Source organism: Cinclus cinclus, chromosome 6, assembly GCF_963662255.1.
Source record: "Cinclus cinclus chromosome 6, bCinCin1.1, whole genome shotgun sequence".
Classification (NCBI taxonomy): Eukaryota; Metazoa; Chordata; class Aves; order Passeriformes; family Cinclidae; genus Cinclus; species Cinclus cinclus.
The window spans coordinates 47,929,147-47,947,396 of record NC_085051.1 but is presented as its reverse complement, the minus strand read 5'-3'; the positions used below and the strand labels follow the sequence as shown (position 1 = coordinate 47,947,396).

Here is an 18,250-nt window from a genome sequence, read left to right as displayed (position 1 = left end):
TTGAGTACTTCTCTCGCCATTGAATATACGAGTCACTGGTTAATTAAGAACTTTCTAAACCTGCTTTAGAATGTTCTGTTAAAAACAAAATAAACTGCCATGAAGATGTTTGCAAGGTATTAGTAAATGCATGAAGTGACTATATGGCTCTATTTCTTCTAAAGACATCAAAATGTGAGCTGGGGTGTGGTATAGAAACTGACATACATGAACTATACAGCAGTAATATGGACTCAGGCAATGTAGACTTTATTGTGGTTTTAATTGTCAGAAGGAATAAAACACATCTGTTTAGTTATTTCTGTGTTCTGTACTTTTATTCCTATAAAAAATAAATAGTAGAGCAGAAGACCTAGTTCATTAGAAAAATGATCAGTATGAAGCTGGTTAACATGGTTTCATGACTTAGAGTTGAAACTGTGGTCAGCAGGGAGGTGGGACTGTAAAGGCTCGTGGCAGTGCATGCTACATCTGGCATGTGTGCATCCATCTGCTCATCACTTTAGTTTCAAGCTGCTGTCCCACCTTATTTCTGCTGCTATAATGAAATGGTAAGGAAATGCCTTGTTAAAGTTTAGCTTAACATTATTAAAAACAAAACAGTAATTACAAGGCATTACAAATGAAAGAGAAAACAAGAGGCTTATAACCATTTTGTAACACACTTCGCCCTTGACCACCATGACCTGTTATTCACCTGGGCTTTGATGAGTAAAATAATCTCTGTGTTTGTGACCTTTACAGCCAGAGTCAGAAGGAATAAGTAAAAAGGGAAGAGAGGAGGGGGGAAGAGGGGAAGAAATATAGAGGAAAACAAAGAAGGGGATTGTCCAGTCAGTGTTTATCTATGTTCTGTCCCCATGTTTATCTATGTTTGTAACAACAAAATTACACATGTGAGCAAACAAGTACAAAGAAAAGAGTCACCACAAATGGGGAAATGTATTTTATGCCACCATGCAATAATGGTCTTTGTTGTTAACTGGAAAAATTCAGTCATCTTGATTCATCAGCATTTCATTCCTATTGGGAAAAGTTAATAGAAACAAATGCCACTTGTTTTCATTTGAACAATTTAAAAGTGTGTGAGAGGGCAAGAAGAATGAGAAGTGGGTGCATGCATGCAGTATGCCAACATGTGGGAGTAAACAGCCTGCTACTGGTATTCCCACACCTGCCCAAGGCAGTAATGGGATGCACACAGAACTGAGATAGATGAAGGGACCACATCAGCCAGGGTGGGAAACCTATCACAGAAACGTGTCTGCCACATACCCCCTCAGTGATGTTAAGCTACAGAGTGAAAAGTGCAGGCAATCCCTTTGTCATCTATATAAAGGCTGAAGATCGTGCAGAAGATTTGTCTCTGGATAGATTTTGGAAGAGCACTGAGTTGATGTGATACATGGCTGTCAGCTCCATGTGTGCTTCATCACAACAAAGAAAGTCTGACTGCTGGCACCAAGAGCTAGCAGCTGTTTCTAGTGATTCCAGGCACAACCTCCTGGTCTCCAGTAGGGTCCTAATCACACAATATTTGTACGAAAGCTCCTCCACATGGTCAGAGGCAACAGAGAGGATGTCACAGCTACTATCAGATGGCTGAAGATTGTCTGCTTCTCTGGCTGAATAACAGAGATGATCCTTGCAAACCCTGTTTCATCAATATTTGCTTTGTTTCCTCCTTTATTTTGGTTGGCTCTAATTTTTATCGGGTCTGTGTAATGTTTAACATCTCTAAGCAGAAGATGATGAAGCAATATAAGTAACCGTGTGGGAAACAGCATGGTCAGCTGAATGCAACAGGGCTCCTGATTTTGTAAGTACTAAACATGCATTTTTTTAGAGAGTTGGAAATAATGCTTTCTGCAGTCTGTGGAATTTTAATATTAGGTTAATTTCATTTGTCTGTTTGTGATTTGGCTCTGTGTGGATGTTGCAATGAAATATTAACCAAGCAGACATGAAGGGACCAGTGGGACCTGCTGTTCTGGGGGAATATGTTTAGACTGAAATCAGACTAAAAAACCCTTTGAAGTCATGGGGACTTATTAAGTACTTGTTAAAAGAGAATACTGATGTAATCACCTTTCAGGTTGGAAACAGCCTTCACAGTGACTCAAAATTAGTATAATCCCACAAGTGACTGAACACTACGTCCAATTTAAAAACTCTTTTGGTGACTTAATTTATAAAGCAACAATTGAATTGCTAAGGCCAGGCTCTCTAATTAGGACTGAGTTGAATGTAGGGGGTGGGTGGAAGGCCACAATTTAAATTTAATTGACCCTTTTACTCCCATAGACAAACTAATATGTGGTCTTGAAGAGAATTATTTTTTGAATTTCCAATTTGCATAAAAAAGTACCTCCAGATTTAACAAAGCCTTTACAATTTCTTCAGCTTTGAAATGTTAACAAAAATATCTGTGTAAAAAAAAATAAATTCTAATCTCAAAATTTTGAAAGTAATGTGATTTTCACCTCTAAAAGGAAAAGTACCTGAGGAAAACTTGATGATGATGTTCAGTGTGTTCCAGCTTTTGATAAAAGTACTTATTTTTGATTTCTGTAGAGAGTTATGATACTGCGAGAAGTTTTTTGACCGATCTCTTACAGCAGAGGTTATAAACAGAGCCATGCCTAATATAAGTTTGCTGCAGAAAAAAAAAAAACAAAACAACAAACCATACTCTTTGCTTCAGAAATTCTTTAAAATTTGGGCTAAGCTCTGCATGGACACAGAAAGCAAAATAATTTTTTCTTTCTCAATTAAGTGTCCAATATCTCAAATAACTACAGAAAAACAGACTATAACATGCTAAACAGCAAATACTTTTGAAACACCTTTTTACTGTATTATTTATTCTTTTTTCCACAGTACATAAAGGTTGTTTGGATTTTGCCATTTTTCTTTTCTTTTTTTTTTTTTTTCTGTGTAAAAGACACAGAGTTCTGCCTAAAAGAGTAGCAAATAGTTTAATCATATTCCCCTCTAGGGCCATACTCCATCTTTTGTTTTAAGGAAATTCAAATTTAGTGTTGCCACTTGTTACGGGGGTCCCTGCAGTGGGCCCTGGCTGATCTCGGGCAGGCAGTACTCCCAGATCCTAGCAAATATGAGAACAAACAGCTATCTGTTTGCTATGGAAACAAGAAAGACCAAAAATGCAAAAATTAAAATAACTGGTTAATCACCCAGAATCCTTGAACTTGGGCTGCCATCAGAAACTCAAAATCTTTAGATAATATATACTGTCTTCTTTCACATCTAGGAATTACTGTAGGACCAAGAGAACTTTACTGTGGACATGGGAATATACATTCCTGAAAGAAAAAGATAAAAACAGGCTGTATTGGCAGGAAACCAGAAGAGGATCCATGACAGTTGAGAAGTTCTAGAAATGTTTTCGCACTCAACATGTGAGGGCAAAAAGCTGTTTTTCATCAATAGCTTGATACAGTTCTGAAGAGGGTTTGTATGAGATGCCTTCCCAGAGCTGCAGGGAACTGATCTCAGTAAACCAGCCTTGTTCCAGTTTGTGGGGAGAGCACGCAGCTCATGGGAAGTATATCATGTCAGCTTTAGGAGAACAAGCATAATGAGGAAACTTGTAATCACCGAGGGAATTAACCTGTGTCCTTTGATGTCCAAATGGGATGAGTGCTCCTCTTCCTCTTTGACCCAGGTCCTTCCCACATTCCATGCAGGTTAACCCATGGTGAGGGGCAAACCACCATTTAAGAAGTTACAAACACTTGTTGCAGCTCCCCCAAAAGGAGGATTCCTTCATTCCAAACATTCATCTCTTTATCTGATGCAAACCTGCTGCTTGCCACATTGTGCCCACCTCTCTGTGCACTGCTGTCATGGCACAGGATGCTCCAGGCTTTTGCCTTGAAGTTCACGTAGCTGAACTTCTTCCATCATTTATCAGTTGTGGCCAGTAACTGGCCATGTGAGTCAGTAACCATGAAGTAAACAGGGGTATGAATTTTAAAAGCAGAGGATAGTCCATGTACCACTGTCCTGAGGAAAGTGAGAGAATTTACTCAGTCCTAATGAGTAGTGAGCTGCACCACATTTCCTTACATTTATCAAACTGCTTATGGGCAGATGCTGTGGAGTATTTGATGTCTGTGAAACCCACACCATACCTTACCATGTAATAACTTGTTTGTTTAGATGTAACCTATAGGAGACAGTGTTTTGGGAAGATAATGTCATTGTTAACAAAGATTATTATGGACTGCAGCTTTATATTTTCATTGCCAATGGAAAAAAGTATTGCTTTTTCAGAGTAGTTACCATGGAATATTATGACTTTATTATGCCTGACATTTTAATCCATAACCTATTTGAATTTGTTAAATAAATTTGACATTGTGCCCATGAGAATTTTAAACATGCTATGTAGGTTAGATATTTACAGTTGAACTATGCAACATTTATGCTAGCAAACTATTCATTATTTCTTACAACCAAGCACATCATTACCATATGCTCATTTAATGACTGTTTATTTTGTAGCAGAACAATTTGAAAAGAAGATGAAGTGTCTCCTGTGCCTATGTTTGCTCCTTGCTGTTTTTTGTGCTGTAACTCATTGCTGTCCTGAAGACATTTGCCATGAAGTCAACAATACTAACCTGCAGGATGGAAGAGAAAATTTATTAACATATAGTTGTGACAAGAAAGGATCTAACTATGCAGATTTTGTATTTAGATTTTACAAGCAGGCTTCATCAAAAGAAGCTGATAAAAATGTTTTCTTTTCTCCCATGAGCATCTCCACTGCCTTTGCTATGTTGGCTGTTGGTGCTAAATCAACCACTCTGTCTCAGATTTTTGAAGGACTGGGCTTTGGCAACCTGAATGAGACTCGCATACATGATGTACATGAAAGTTTTCACAAAATTTTGTCAGTACTGAACTGTGCAGATGTTAATATCACATTAAATATAGGGAATGCCCTTTTTACTGCTACGGGGTATGAACCACAGGAGTCATTTTTAAAAAATACCAAAGAATATTATGATGCAGATTTTTTCTCCAGTGAATTTCATAAACCAGAAGAAGCTACAAAGCAAATCAATAAATATGTAGAGGAGAAAACCAAGGGGAAGATTCCTGAATTAATTGGACATCTTGATCCGACTACCGTACTGGTTCTTGTAAACTATATTTACTTTAAAGGTAAGATACTTAAAATAATATTTCAGTAGATAGTTTTGATGCAAAATAAAACTTTTAGAGAACTTCTGATGATTTATTACCAGAGTGATGATTTAGGAAAGAGCTAAATTGTGCAGAACCTTTCAAGTAAAGATTAGATCTGGCCCAAAGCAGAGCATGTGATAGTTGAGAAATACTGATTTCTTGGTCTTGACTCAATTTCTTGAAAGCTGTGGACAGAAAAGTTCCACTCTAGTAGATCCTCATAGACGTGGATCCACACAGTCTCACCAGTCAGACTTGGTGGACTGATATCCTCGCACAGAAACCCCAGTTTTATGGTAGACCTACTAGGTGCTCTTCATGAAAACCTGGGACATAGCATCTTGATGGCCTGTGCTTTTGGAGCCTTGCTAAGATGTTAGGACTCTTTAATTGGTGATGAATTCCATACAGGACTGAGTGCCGTCAGCTTGCATGGGATATGGCCTAACAGAAAAGGCATAATGTCCTGTGACTGAATGCTTAAATGATTGCTTTTAAATGTCATGAAAGGCATTACACAGGCTTACAGTAGAAGAAGGACTCTCAACTGGTCATCAGCCTTTGGTTGCTCTTCAGCAAGACATGATGTGCCCACACGAAATATGATGAGCTTACTGCACAGCTAGAATGCTTTATTGTGTGTTATGGAGGAGGTTGAAGTGATTTAGTGAGCCTCTTCCCCCACCAATATACCTCCAGTGTCCTACATCAAAGCTGATGTAATTTAGATGAGCCATTTTTTGTGATCTTCACATTTGAGTGCAACAACATCTCTTTTTCCCCTTTAGCTGCCTGGGAAAAGTCTTTTGATCCTTTGCATACATATGAGGATGATTTTTTTGTGAACACAAATGCATCTGTTAGAGTCAACATGATGCAGCGTGATGGTATCTCAAACATTTACTATGACCAGGATCTCTCCTGTCTGGTGGTAGAGCTGCCTTACCAGGGCACTGCACGAGCATTGCTTATTCTGCCTGATGATGGGAAGATGAAGCAAGTGGAAGATGCTCTCTCCAAGGAAACTGTTTGTAAATGGGATAGCAGACTTGTGACCAGGTATCTCTAAGTGTATGCATTGATGTATTTGAGGATACATCATTGTTTTTAAGAGAAAATGCCAGTTTCAGATCATCTCCTAGTACACATAATGCCCTGATTTCATAAAGGAAAGTTTTAAGCAATTCCCCTAATGAGTCAAAGCAGAGCATAATCACTAAGAAACTGCAGGCTCTGTGACCTGACAGAAGGGGTCACAGCATTGTAACAGCTGCCTCAAAACTTGCTTGGCTACTTTTTGACTCCTTACCTCTTCTTTCACGGTGTTAGCATGATTCATTTCTTTCACTATATCTTAGATTTTATCCTCTTTTCCACTTACTTTAGGCTTTCCACTAGTGGTCTGCTAGCTCTCTGTGACCCTTTAGCCAAAAACCTCTACTAGCTGCACATATGGCACTAAGACGAAAGAGCAACAAGGAAGAAATTTGTTTCTTTTCCCAAAATCGAATACAGATTGTAGATACAAGAAGATGGTGCATCTTTCAGGATGCCAAAATTGCTCAACGAATACAGACTACCATCAAACAAATTTGCAATCAAAAGAATGCTTTCAAGTATTGCTGAGTTACGTGCTATCCACCCTGCTGGCTGAAACAAGGCTGCAAAGGCTCACTGCTCTTTTGTTTTCTTTGATCAACAGGAGATTAAATCTGCAGTTACCAAAGTTTTCTGTTAGTGGGTCTTATGATGTTAAAACCCTGCTTGAGCAAATGGGCATTACTGAAGTGTTCTCAGGTAATGCTGATCTGTCTGGAATTAGTGGCAATCACCATCTCCAGGTTTCACAAGTAAGTAGACAGAGCAGGTGATGGGATGGTGGTTGGTTGTTTTTAACAGTTGTGTCTGGGATTTTCAAAGACTTTATTTCCTTCTTTATATTACTGAAGTTGTAAGTAAAACTCAACATGGCATGTAGGGGCTGGCTCAGTAGTCATGCTTTTTTACAGAAAGAATCTGCCAGCTCACTTTTTATTACTTTATTACTGTCATTAAAAAACTGGATATTAAATATATAGAAAATTTGGGCAACATTTTAAATAACTTCTTGGCACTGGTATATAATAGTTTACATGAAGTTGTGTCAAGTAAACTACAAATGAGAAGTTCATTATTATATTTGTGTTGATTAATATCTCGATTTTTAATACTCCCAAAGTTTTCAGGAAATCTCCAGTTTGTAGTAGCACAATTTGACTATGTCAGTTTGAGTTATGATTTAATGTTAAAGATGCCAAATACTGCCCCATATTAGCATTTAAGTAGCAGTTTTTAACTAACATTGAAATAAGAGAAAGTGCTGCTAGTAGAAGTCCAAACCAACTAAGAAAATATCTTCTAATAGGGTATTTTCCCCCCACTCTATTTAGCACTGGCGATAATGCATTTCAGTGTGTCCATGCTAATTTTTGGCCCTCTTTGCCCAGTCCTGGCATAGAAAATACCCTAGTTTCAAAGTGTTGGAGATTTATCATACAATACAATTTCATTGATTTATTACTCCTTTCTTCTCTTAAATGTTCCACAAGAAGGGAATTTATTTTACTCCTGCTACCTGTCCCATATATAAACCACAGTGGTTTTTTCCTATTCTGTGCAGGCAATTCACAAGGCCTTGCTGGAAGTTGATGAGGCTGGAACTGAAGCTGCAGGATCCACTGCCATAATTTTCAACAGAGTTTCCTATGCTCCTCGTACCATCAAATTCAACAGGCCCTTCCTTATTTTGATATCTGACAAGCAAACTGGCACCACACTTTTCATGGGGAAAATTGTTGATCCTACTCAGGAGTAATCACTGGGTAATTTGGCATAGTAGTATTGAGTATGGTTTATAATGGCTACAGCATTTGCAGTTTTGGGCTAGATAGTGCTGCTAACCAGTCTTTGATTGATGGATATTCAGAAGTAAGTGAGAAATTTCCTTACCAAATTAATAATAAAAAAAGAAATGGTAAAAAATCACCATCAATTGACACTTTTTAAATGTAACATTTTCCCCAGCTGAATAATTGTATTGGGTTTGCATGGCAAGGTTTTGGTAGTGGGGGCCTGTGGGGGGCCTATAGGGGTGATTTCACCAAGAAGATGCAAGAAGCTTCCCACATATCTGACAGAGTCACTGCCACGCTCCAAGATGGATCTGCTGCTGCTGAAGGCTGAGCCAATCGGGAATGATAGTAACAATGCTGTGGTAACATATCTGAGAAGGGAATAAAGTTATTTCACAGAAGTAATTGAGGCCAGAAGAGTGCAGAGTGAGAAAAACATGACAGAAACCACCCTCCAGACATCCAGGCCAGTGAAGAATGAAGGGGAGGAAGTGCTTCAGGTGCCAAAGCAAAGATCCACCTGCAGGCTGTGGTGCAGACCATGGTGAGCAGGCTGTCACCATGCAGCCCCTGGAGGTCCAGGGGAGAGCTGACATCACCTACAGCCCATGGAGGTGGCCCGCTCTGGAGTAGGTGGTTGTCCAAAAGAAGGTTGTGACCCCATGGGAACCCCACACTGGAACAGTTTCCTGGCAGGACCTGCAGACCCCTGAAGAGAGGATAAACCCACTCTAGAGCAGGTTTGCTGCCTGGGCTTGTGACCACGTGGGGGAACCATGCTGGAGCAGGCTGTGCCTGAAGGAAGGACTGCATCCTATGGAAGGGACCCATCCTGGAGCAGGCTGTGCCTGAAGGAAGGACTGCATCCTATGGAAGGGACCCATCCTGGAGCAGGTTGTGCCTGAAGGAAGGACTGCATCCTATGGAAGGGACCCATCCTGGAGCAGGCTGTGTCTGAAGGAAGGACTGCATCCAATGGAAGGGACCCATCCTGGAGCAGGCTGTGTCTGAAGGAAGGACTGCATCCTATGGAAGGGACCCGTGTTGGAGCAGGCTGTGCCTGAAGGAAGGACTGCATCCTATGGAAGGGACCCGTGTTGGAGCAGGCTGTGCCTGAAGGAAGGACTGCATCCTATGGAAGGGACCCATCCTGGAGCAGGCTGTGTCTGAAGGAAGGACTGCATCCTATGGAAGGGACCCGTGTTGGAGCAGTTAATAAAACCTGTACTCTATGGGAAAGACTCACACTTGAGAAATTTGTGGAGGACTGTCTCCTGTGTGAGGGACCCCACAGTGGAGCAGGAAAAGACTCCTCTCCCTGAGGAGGAAGCAACAGCAGAAAGAAACAACATGTGATGAACTGACCATGAGCCTTATTGCCCTTCTCCCTGAGCTGCGGCAAAGGTGTTTTTAAGATCTGTTTTACTTCTCATTATCCTTCTCTGGCTTTGATTGGTAATAAATTCAATTAATTTCTCCAAGTTGAGTCTATTTTGCCTGTGACAGTAATCAGTTTGTGATCTCTTCCTATACTAATCTCAACTCACAAACCTTTCATTTTATTTTCTCTGCATTTTCCAGTTGAGGAAAGGAGTGATAGAATGAATTTAGTAGGGATTTTTCATCCAACCAGGCTTAAACCACCACAACAGTTCAACTTATTAATGTATTTTCCAAATTTTCCATGGAAGATAACTTTTTCTAAAGAATGTTGTTATATTTAAAAGTGAATTCTCTCTGCTAAGGAGTTTTGTCCTGCTTTCAGTTCTAGATTACTTCTCAAAAGCTTTATCCCAATAGGTAACAACTCTTGTCATTCTACTATGTCTTCTCCAGTATTTATCTGAACTGGTCCCTACAGAGTCATTTCCTCCTTATATCACTCTTTGCTGCCTAGGCTGCTGTTTATCCTCAATCAAGCTGTTATTTCTCATATGTTCCAACTCTTTGCCTAGGACATCTTAATAAATGATTGACAAAAAAGAAAAGAGAGATAATAATCACAGAAAAAATAGATTTATTCTAATGTAGCTCTTATTGTATGTGCCTCTTTGCACTCCACAAAGTCAGCAAAAAAACTGTAAGAGACAGTGACATTAGGAATAGCATAAACTGTCAAACAATTGCCTGTGAAAAAAATGTCATTCATGAATAATTTATCAGCTGTGGGTGATAAACAAAATACACAATGTAATTTAAGTATATCACTTAAGGAATTACTCCAGTCTCTTGTATCATTCTATAAATATATTAAGAACAAAAACAGTTTCAGTCACTCTTACTAACATAGCAGATATTAGTAAAATATGTCTTAAAGCTGTTAAGTAAGTGCAACTTTTCTCATATGGAAAATGCAGTTCTTCACATCCTCACTTTTTGGTGTCTATTTGAGTAAAACCAGTTTTCAAGAAATACCTGAACACTTCCTTGCTGTTGTGGGTCTGTAGATCACCCACTCTTATTGCAGTGGAGCACTGGGGCTAAACTCTACAGAAGACCATTTATTGCACAGCTGCTGCCTCAAGGAGAGGCTAACTTTGACAGCTTCTATCTCACTACACTCCTTTCATGCCATTTCATATTGATCCTGGATACATTTTTTGCAAGTGGAGTTGAGTCCCCATCCCTAGGAAGATGAGGCTTCTGAATGTTCACTGCTCATTTCTACAGGGAACCTGGCAGTCTGTTTTGAGCACTGCAAAGGTAATGCAAGCCCCAAATCAGCCAACGAACTCCCCACCCCTGACATGTCTCTGGCCCTCAGACCTGTTCTCCCAAGCCTGGCCCAGCTTACACAGAGGTGCTCTACGGGGGCCCACTGGTGTTGGTAGGATTGGGGTATGGGGAGCTGTGCTTCTGACTCAGGGGGACATGGAGATTGCTGCCTTGTATGAGTCCCTATGATCCAAATGGCAAGAACTTGGTGGAAGCCCTGAGCTATTGTTCCTCATGAGGCAAGATGGCATCACTGAGGGGACTGGGAGAGACCACACCTCTGTGCAAAGCAGCGGCTTTTACAGAGCTAAGATCAATGATAATTTGCTGTGGTGTGAGGCAGCCTGCTCTGGGGTGCCTATACAAACTCAAAAGGAGCTGGGAGTAGTTCCCATGAGATCTCATCCTGATAAATTTGTGCACCAGGACTGATTAAAAGGTAGGATGGTGAAATTTTTATCAGAGCTACGTGATTTTTATCAGTGTGGTGGCAGAAAAACAGGTTCTTGGCCTTTTGCTAAAGGGAAAGAAGTTGGGAAAAATCCTATAGTTGCTAGGACAGAGCAAAAGCTTTGGGAAATCACACAGAGAGTAATTTCCTTCCCCATCTACCTCCCAGCCCTTTGGGTTTGACATGGCAGGACAACAGCTGCATTGGTAGCTCCCCTACTGGACTTGAAGAATGACTGCTACTAGCAAAAGTATAAAATGGGATACCTCTGAATGCTGGTTTGGGAGTTATCTACCAAGCTGTGGAGCATCTATACAGTTTTCCTCCAGCTGAGCAATTTCATGCTGCAGACCAGTAGATTGACCTGAATTATGGCAGGGACTGGGGTAGGAAGAGGAATCATCCTAAATCTCTGGAAGAAAGGGGATGTGTAGGGGACAGGAAACTAATAAATCTTGTACCAAACATACACCAAAAGCTGAAAAATGCCTACAGTTCACAGTATGAAGATCTATAGAGCCTGGGCACTGAACATACCTTGCTGATATTACTCTCAGCACAGTTCTGATAATATTTTTTATGAACTGGACAATTCTGCGAAGCTTTTGTAGGGAGATGGAGTATTTTTTCCCAATTCCAAGAAAATCCGTCTTGGTCTTCTTTGCAAAGTTTGTTCTTATAGCTTTCTTTTGTCTTAATGTGTGATGGGGAACCCTCTTCATTCTATTAGGGTTATTAAAGGTAAAAAAAAAGAGAAGGATTCTGATAGACATAAATAACTATAATTTTTATTTAGGGACTGTATATTTTATCTGTGATAAACATGTGTTTTATGGTGCCTCTCATTCACCTGGAGACGTTTTTATTCCTCTACAATTCCCACTCATGCATTCTCTCAGCCTATAGGTCAGGTGGATCCAAACTAAGCCCTGAAAGAAAACTAGACCTTCTTTATAAGGTAAAAGTTGTAATCTTTATAATCTAATCCAGATGACTTCCTGCAGCAACAGTCAGAGAAGGGGATAATACAGTTTACTGTGAAGCATGTGACCACCTGTCATAAACATCCAACATAAATGGTCTGCTCTGGGTCTGTGAGCCATGATCTGACACACTTAAGGGAAGTTATGAGAAAAAGGACTTACCTAGAGAGAGTCTAACTCAGCTGAGAAGCCCTGTGAGGGACGAGAGATCCACAGGGCTGGGTCCCTGGAAGGCAGCCCAGCTGTGCCCCAGCCAAGGGCCAAACTTCTCCTGGCAGCCTATGAGCCATGTGGGAGACTGTAAGTTTGTTCTGTCTGACCTTGTTTATGGTCCAGTGGGACTCTGCTTGATGACAGGCTATCTTCTGTCAGTACCTCTCTGTTTGCTTTGCCACACGGCAGAGTCCATGTAGAATGTTACAAAACATGAAGCAGTGGAATTGCAGGGCTACTGCAGTGTGTGCTCCTTTCAGCAGCAAGGAGAGGAGCTGACAATGCCAAAAGGCACAGAGCATTTGGATAGTTACAGAAGCACCAGTTGTTCACAATAACTCTGCTGTTCAGATGCTACCAGTACTTTGGACTTTCTTGTTCCCAGCTATGTAATTTGAGCCTCAGCCCTGATACCTGGAATGTCTTGAATGGGCACATCCACCCTGTCCCCACAGCCATGTCATCTGCACAGCCTGTGATCACTGCTCTTATTACAAGGAAATGGGAGTTTGAACAGGGTGTAAAACCAACCCTGTTCTGTAGAAACCCCACTGTTTCAGTAGATACAGTGCAACAAAACTGCAGGCATTTTCCTTGTACTCACACTAATTTCAAGCAGAGAATCACTAAACTCTTAAAAAACAGGTGATTGTGAAAGTTCCCCAGGCAGGGTAGGTTTTGAATGGGGATTCTGAGAACCCAGGCACTCATCTTTGACATGAGTCTTGGTAGTTTTAGAGGTAGGAAAAATCCTCAAACAGTGTTAATCCCTAATCCAACATACAAATCATGTCTCCAAAGCACAGAGGCACTAGGATTTCCAATCACAGAAAAAGTACAAGAGAAACACAAACTTTCTTAAATGTGAGTTTCAGTTGAAAACTCTAAACATGCACTGCATTGAGAGTTAGAACAAGTGCAAATTATCAAGAGCAAAAAAAGCATGAAGAACACCATGGGCTATGTGTCTCTGAGTCCTGTAACACACCCTTCAAATCTTACCCATCCATACTACATCCCCAGCTGGGTACTGCACATCTGCCCTTACCCACATGGGACAGCATTCATTAGATGTAAACACAGCATATATATGATATCATTTATTCCCTTCAAACTGTTAGCCACCAAAGGCCAATCTGGAAATATCCTTCATTAGGTTTCTGGTCCAGGGTATAACAGTGAATCCATTTAAAATAATTTGGTAATTGTGCTTTCTTCAGACTAAGAATATTAAAGAAAGCTGTTATTCATCCATTTCATGTAAATATCCTTGATATGACTAACACCCTAGTTACACAAACTCAGTTGATTTTGCTTCAGATTACTTTGGTAGTTTCTTGCAAAAAAGAATTTCACTGATGAAAGTACCTTTTCAGCTCCATTCTGGTTCTGGAGGTGAATTTATTACAAGTGAATAAACTTTACTTATACAGTCTTTATTTATCTTATATTTTGTTGCATTCAGTTTCTTTTCCATAAGCCAGTCGGAAAAAATTCTTACAATTTATTATTTTACCAAACAAGAATGTATTCTTTATCAATTGAAAACTGTTAACAGCAATGTGATTCTCATATGGAAGGTCTGAAAAAGACTTTGTCTGACTTGAGCAAATATCTTATTAAGGGAAAGTTGTTATATTGTTTACTATGTTTCATGTGGAAAAAAACAAGACCACGTGGAAGATGCTCTGATAAAGGAAGAAGTTTGAAATGAAAAATCAGTATAAAACAAGATCACAGAATCATAGAATTATTAATGTTGGAAAAGACCTCAGAGATTATCAAGTCCAACCTATATGCTGTAGCCACTATGGGCTGGTTTCAGCCAGGAAAGAACCTCATAGCAGGAGAAAACATCTGTGCACAGAGGAGACAAAAGATGTAATAGGTCCTAAAATGTGTCTGAATGCTGTTTGGTTTGCTGCTCTTGCAGCAAATCTTGCAGACGCAAATTCTCTAGCCCTCAAAAAAGTCATACCATAACTTACATATTCAAAGGATGGTTATTATTTTCTGTTCGTGTAAGTGAGAGCTGTGTCTCTTGGTAAATCTTATAGGTAAAATTTGAAGATATTTTGTATGTCAGTAGTCCAGCCAAAGATTACCACCTCATGTCCATGTCTGTGATTGTGCTGTGTGACATATTCACAAAGGTACTAGAAGTGACTGAGAAGAAGCATCTAACAGAAGCAGATATGCTCCAGCACTTCTGTACACTCTTAGATTGGCAGGTTGGGAAAAATAGTGCAAAAACCAAGACAGAAGGCTCATGTAGGTACATCCTAGATCCCAAAGTGTCCTGTGGAGGCATGGTAAGTCATTGATGGAAATGGAATGCTGCCATGCTGTGATCTGCAGAGGCTAAGGGCAATCACAGAGTCTCTAATTTTGTCTCCATTGAAACTGGAAAGAGAGTTGCTGCATTAAACCATCTCTGATCTCTCAGAATCCTCAAAATCCTAAAATCTTAGAGTCTCAAAGACTTGTTTAAGAAAAGGGATATGATCAATAGAATCATACTATAAATTCAATTTAATTCAATATATTGATTCAGTCAGTTGATCTTCCTTCTGATTCTTCCCTGAGGTCAACAATATTAATCTGTTATACAATAACAAATGATAACAATTTGCAAATTTTAGCCCTAATACTTTCTATCTGGCCTTGGAAGCAATAAACTTTAAGTATAATTCCAAAATATCTACATAAGGGATTTTCTTAGTGCTTGGTTAAGGCCATGTTTCATCACAAAAATATAGAATGAAAGACATCAATTTAAATTTAATTTAACACCAAGTGGTTTCTCTGGGTAGACAACTTCATTTGAAAATAAGAACTTTTCTGGTGAACTTGTTATTCTAAAAGTTGTTTGCATAAGAAGGGCTCTTTTACACCAAGAGAAAAAGGTCTATAGGGAAAATTCTACTTAATTGTACTATGAATAAAGTAACTATTTCAGTATATCAGCTAAGAGTAAGATCCTTGCAAGAAGCCAGCCTTTCAGTGTGATTCTTCACTGTTACCTGCAAGTAGAACTGTGTGCGTGAAGACCCGAGATCTGGGGATTATAGGAAAAGGAGCACTGTGCCACCATCTTCTGGTAAGATAAAGGAATGGACGTGACAAATTCTGACTCTTTTCAAATCAGAAAGAGCAGTAATTTTCTGGTTTGTTATTGTGTTGATAGGCACTTTGATTTTCTTGCTAAGTTTTAGTTGCAGGATTGGCAAACTGCTGCACTTCAGCTGACTGCTGTCACACAGGATTGATGGTTTGGTGTTCTGGCAGGTTGTATATATACAGATCAGATCAGCAGTGGAAGAGAAGGCAAATTAAATATTAGAAATTACTGGGAAAGAAAAGAAAAAATCACATAGCAAATCATCTAAATCTCTGGGCTATCCACACATGGTCCTGTAATAACAGAGGGATACATGAGAACTATTAAATGTTCAGAAAAAATTGTAAGGTTAATCAAAGGTCTGGAACAGCTCCTTTTGGAGGTGAAAGATTTTTAGCCTTGAAAAGAGACAAATTAGAAGGAATAAAGAAAGTAAAATTTATTTATGGCAGAGTTTGGGAAAGGCAGTCTGTGTTCCATTTCCACAACTGATGCCAGAGCTACAGACCATCGCACAAAGCACACAGGAGCCAAGTTCTATGCCAGTAAAAAGAGATGGTTCTACACACACAGGCAATGTATGTGGAGCAGCACATTACGGGGTGATGCTGCAATTCCAAAGGTGTACCAGCACACTACTTGCTCCTTGTATTCCTGACACAAATTCCCAATGATCAGTAGGGCTTTTATTTTTAAACCTGTATCTTTATCCACAATGCAGCTCACAAACTGCAAACTTCCTGGGTAGATATTGCATACACTGCTTTTCCACTTCATGTTGTGTCTGTTATATATTTCACAGAAGTAAGCCCTGCTAAGCAGCCCCTTTTTCAGGGAGCCCAGATCACTGGTGGACCAAGGAAAGGCAGGACCAAGGTGCAAATGTAGGGCACTTGTTTGGAGACTGATGGGGAATGGGGAAGAGTTTGGAATGGGAACTTACAGGAGAAAGTATGGAGGTTTCTCCACAATATGTTCATCTTCCATTGTAAATTATTTTTTTTTTACACAAGGCAGAAGGGATTTGCATTTTAATTGCTGTGAGGATGATGAAGGATGAAGCAACTTGTATTTGTTCCTCATGCATTTCCTCCTGGTGCTCCCCTGAATGACAGACCTGAGTTGAGAGCATTCTCTTTTTGTGGAGAATGTTTAGGCCCAACCCAAAGGGACAAAATAAAAAAAGCCCTTGACCTCTCAACCATCTCTTGCACTGCCACCCTCAGGCTTTTCCTATTGAGGGAAAATTGAGCTAAAATAATAGGAAAGGTTGGAAAATACCTTCGTTTATCCAGGTCAGACGGACAGACTCCCTATTAAGGGCTACAGAAAGCAATGCGTTGTGTCCTTCCACTACATTAGCACTCTCCCCAGAAAGTGCTCTCCATGCATGAAGAACAAGTGTGATTTGAATTTTTTTCCATTCTAATATTTAGTGATATAAAAAATATTTTAAACCTGAGATGTTTCAGATGTAAATGAAACTATAAAATTAATAAAAGTAATACAAGTAAGTTGATTAGACTGTAAATAATCAGGCTGAGAGACATTAACTCTCTCAGACAATCTGTCATCAGAAAAGAAAATGCCCCTTTACAGTACTTCATATCAGGATGGAAAAGAACACCCTCATTTCTACTAGCTTTTAGGAAAAAAAGTTTAAAACAATTGCATATGAAATATACCAAATGTGCAATTCTTCAAAGTTCTTAAGAATGTTTTGAGGTTATTATTTATATAATATTATTTAATGTTGTAATATATCATATCATACCATATCATATCATATCATATCATATCATATCATATCACATCATTTATATTTTATGCAAATACCACAAGTAATTTGAGATAGCATTTCTTCTTTTTTTCAGTTCAAATCATAACATATTAATTATTATTGTCACAGATTCTGTTCAGATTTAACAAATGTAATGATTCTCTTTAGCAGATCTACTCACACACTACTAAGACTAGAATTAATAACAATTCCACATCTTCATCAATCAGCTCCCAGGGCCTTTGTTTCTTCTTCTATTCAAATTCTTTTCAGAGGGCAACCCAAGTTTCCTGTCTGCCAGACTTGTACATGCATTATTACATCAATACATCACACTTTTAAGATGATCTTTTTCCACTACTATGAATACTTAGCAGTGTGCGCATTCACATACACGTCTTTCACAGAGAGATAAAAACACATACAGTTATACACACACAATTATCTACACGTCACATAAGTAGTTTTATATTTTATTTTATTTTTAAGCAGAAGATCCTCAGAAGGAAAGCTGTGAATTGCCTTTCCTCACTTTCTTGTCAGCCTCTTGCAGTCTGCATATGAGTCAAGTAGATGACTTGAGTCTGATGGTCTCAGGTAGAATGGGTTGAGGGTCTTTGAACCAGATCAAGTGATCAGGTGTTCCAGCCCCTAGGTTACTGTGCAAAAAGATTAACACTGCTGAATTCAAAATGAGAAGGGTATGCCCTGTCCTGTTTTGCTGCTGGACTATGCAGCCATATAAAACAACCACAGGACAAGAGCCTTGATTTGAGATTGAGAGGAATAGAGTCTAGCTCCTTTTCCAGCATTGCCTTCAGCTTCCTAAATGCAGCTCCCCACCAGGGTGCTCTCATTCAGAGATGCTGAACACCT

General features: G+C 39.5%; 1 protein-coding gene across 1 annotated transcript; it reads left to right on the top strand.

Annotated features, from left to right (window-relative positions):
- Window positions 1–4,550: 4,550 nt before the first annotated feature.
- On the top strand, window positions 4,551–8,074 carry LOC134045242 (serine protease inhibitor 2.1-like). The gene is made up of 4 exons (XM_062494916.1): window positions 4,551–5,196; window positions 6,009–6,279; window positions 6,923–7,070; window positions 7,880–8,074. The coding sequence occupies exons 1-4, from the start codon at window positions 4,551–4,553 to the stop codon at window positions 8,072–8,074; spliced, it is 1,260 nt and encodes a 419-aa protein (XP_062350900.1).
- The last annotated feature ends 10,176 nt before the right edge of the window (window positions 8,075–18,250 follow it).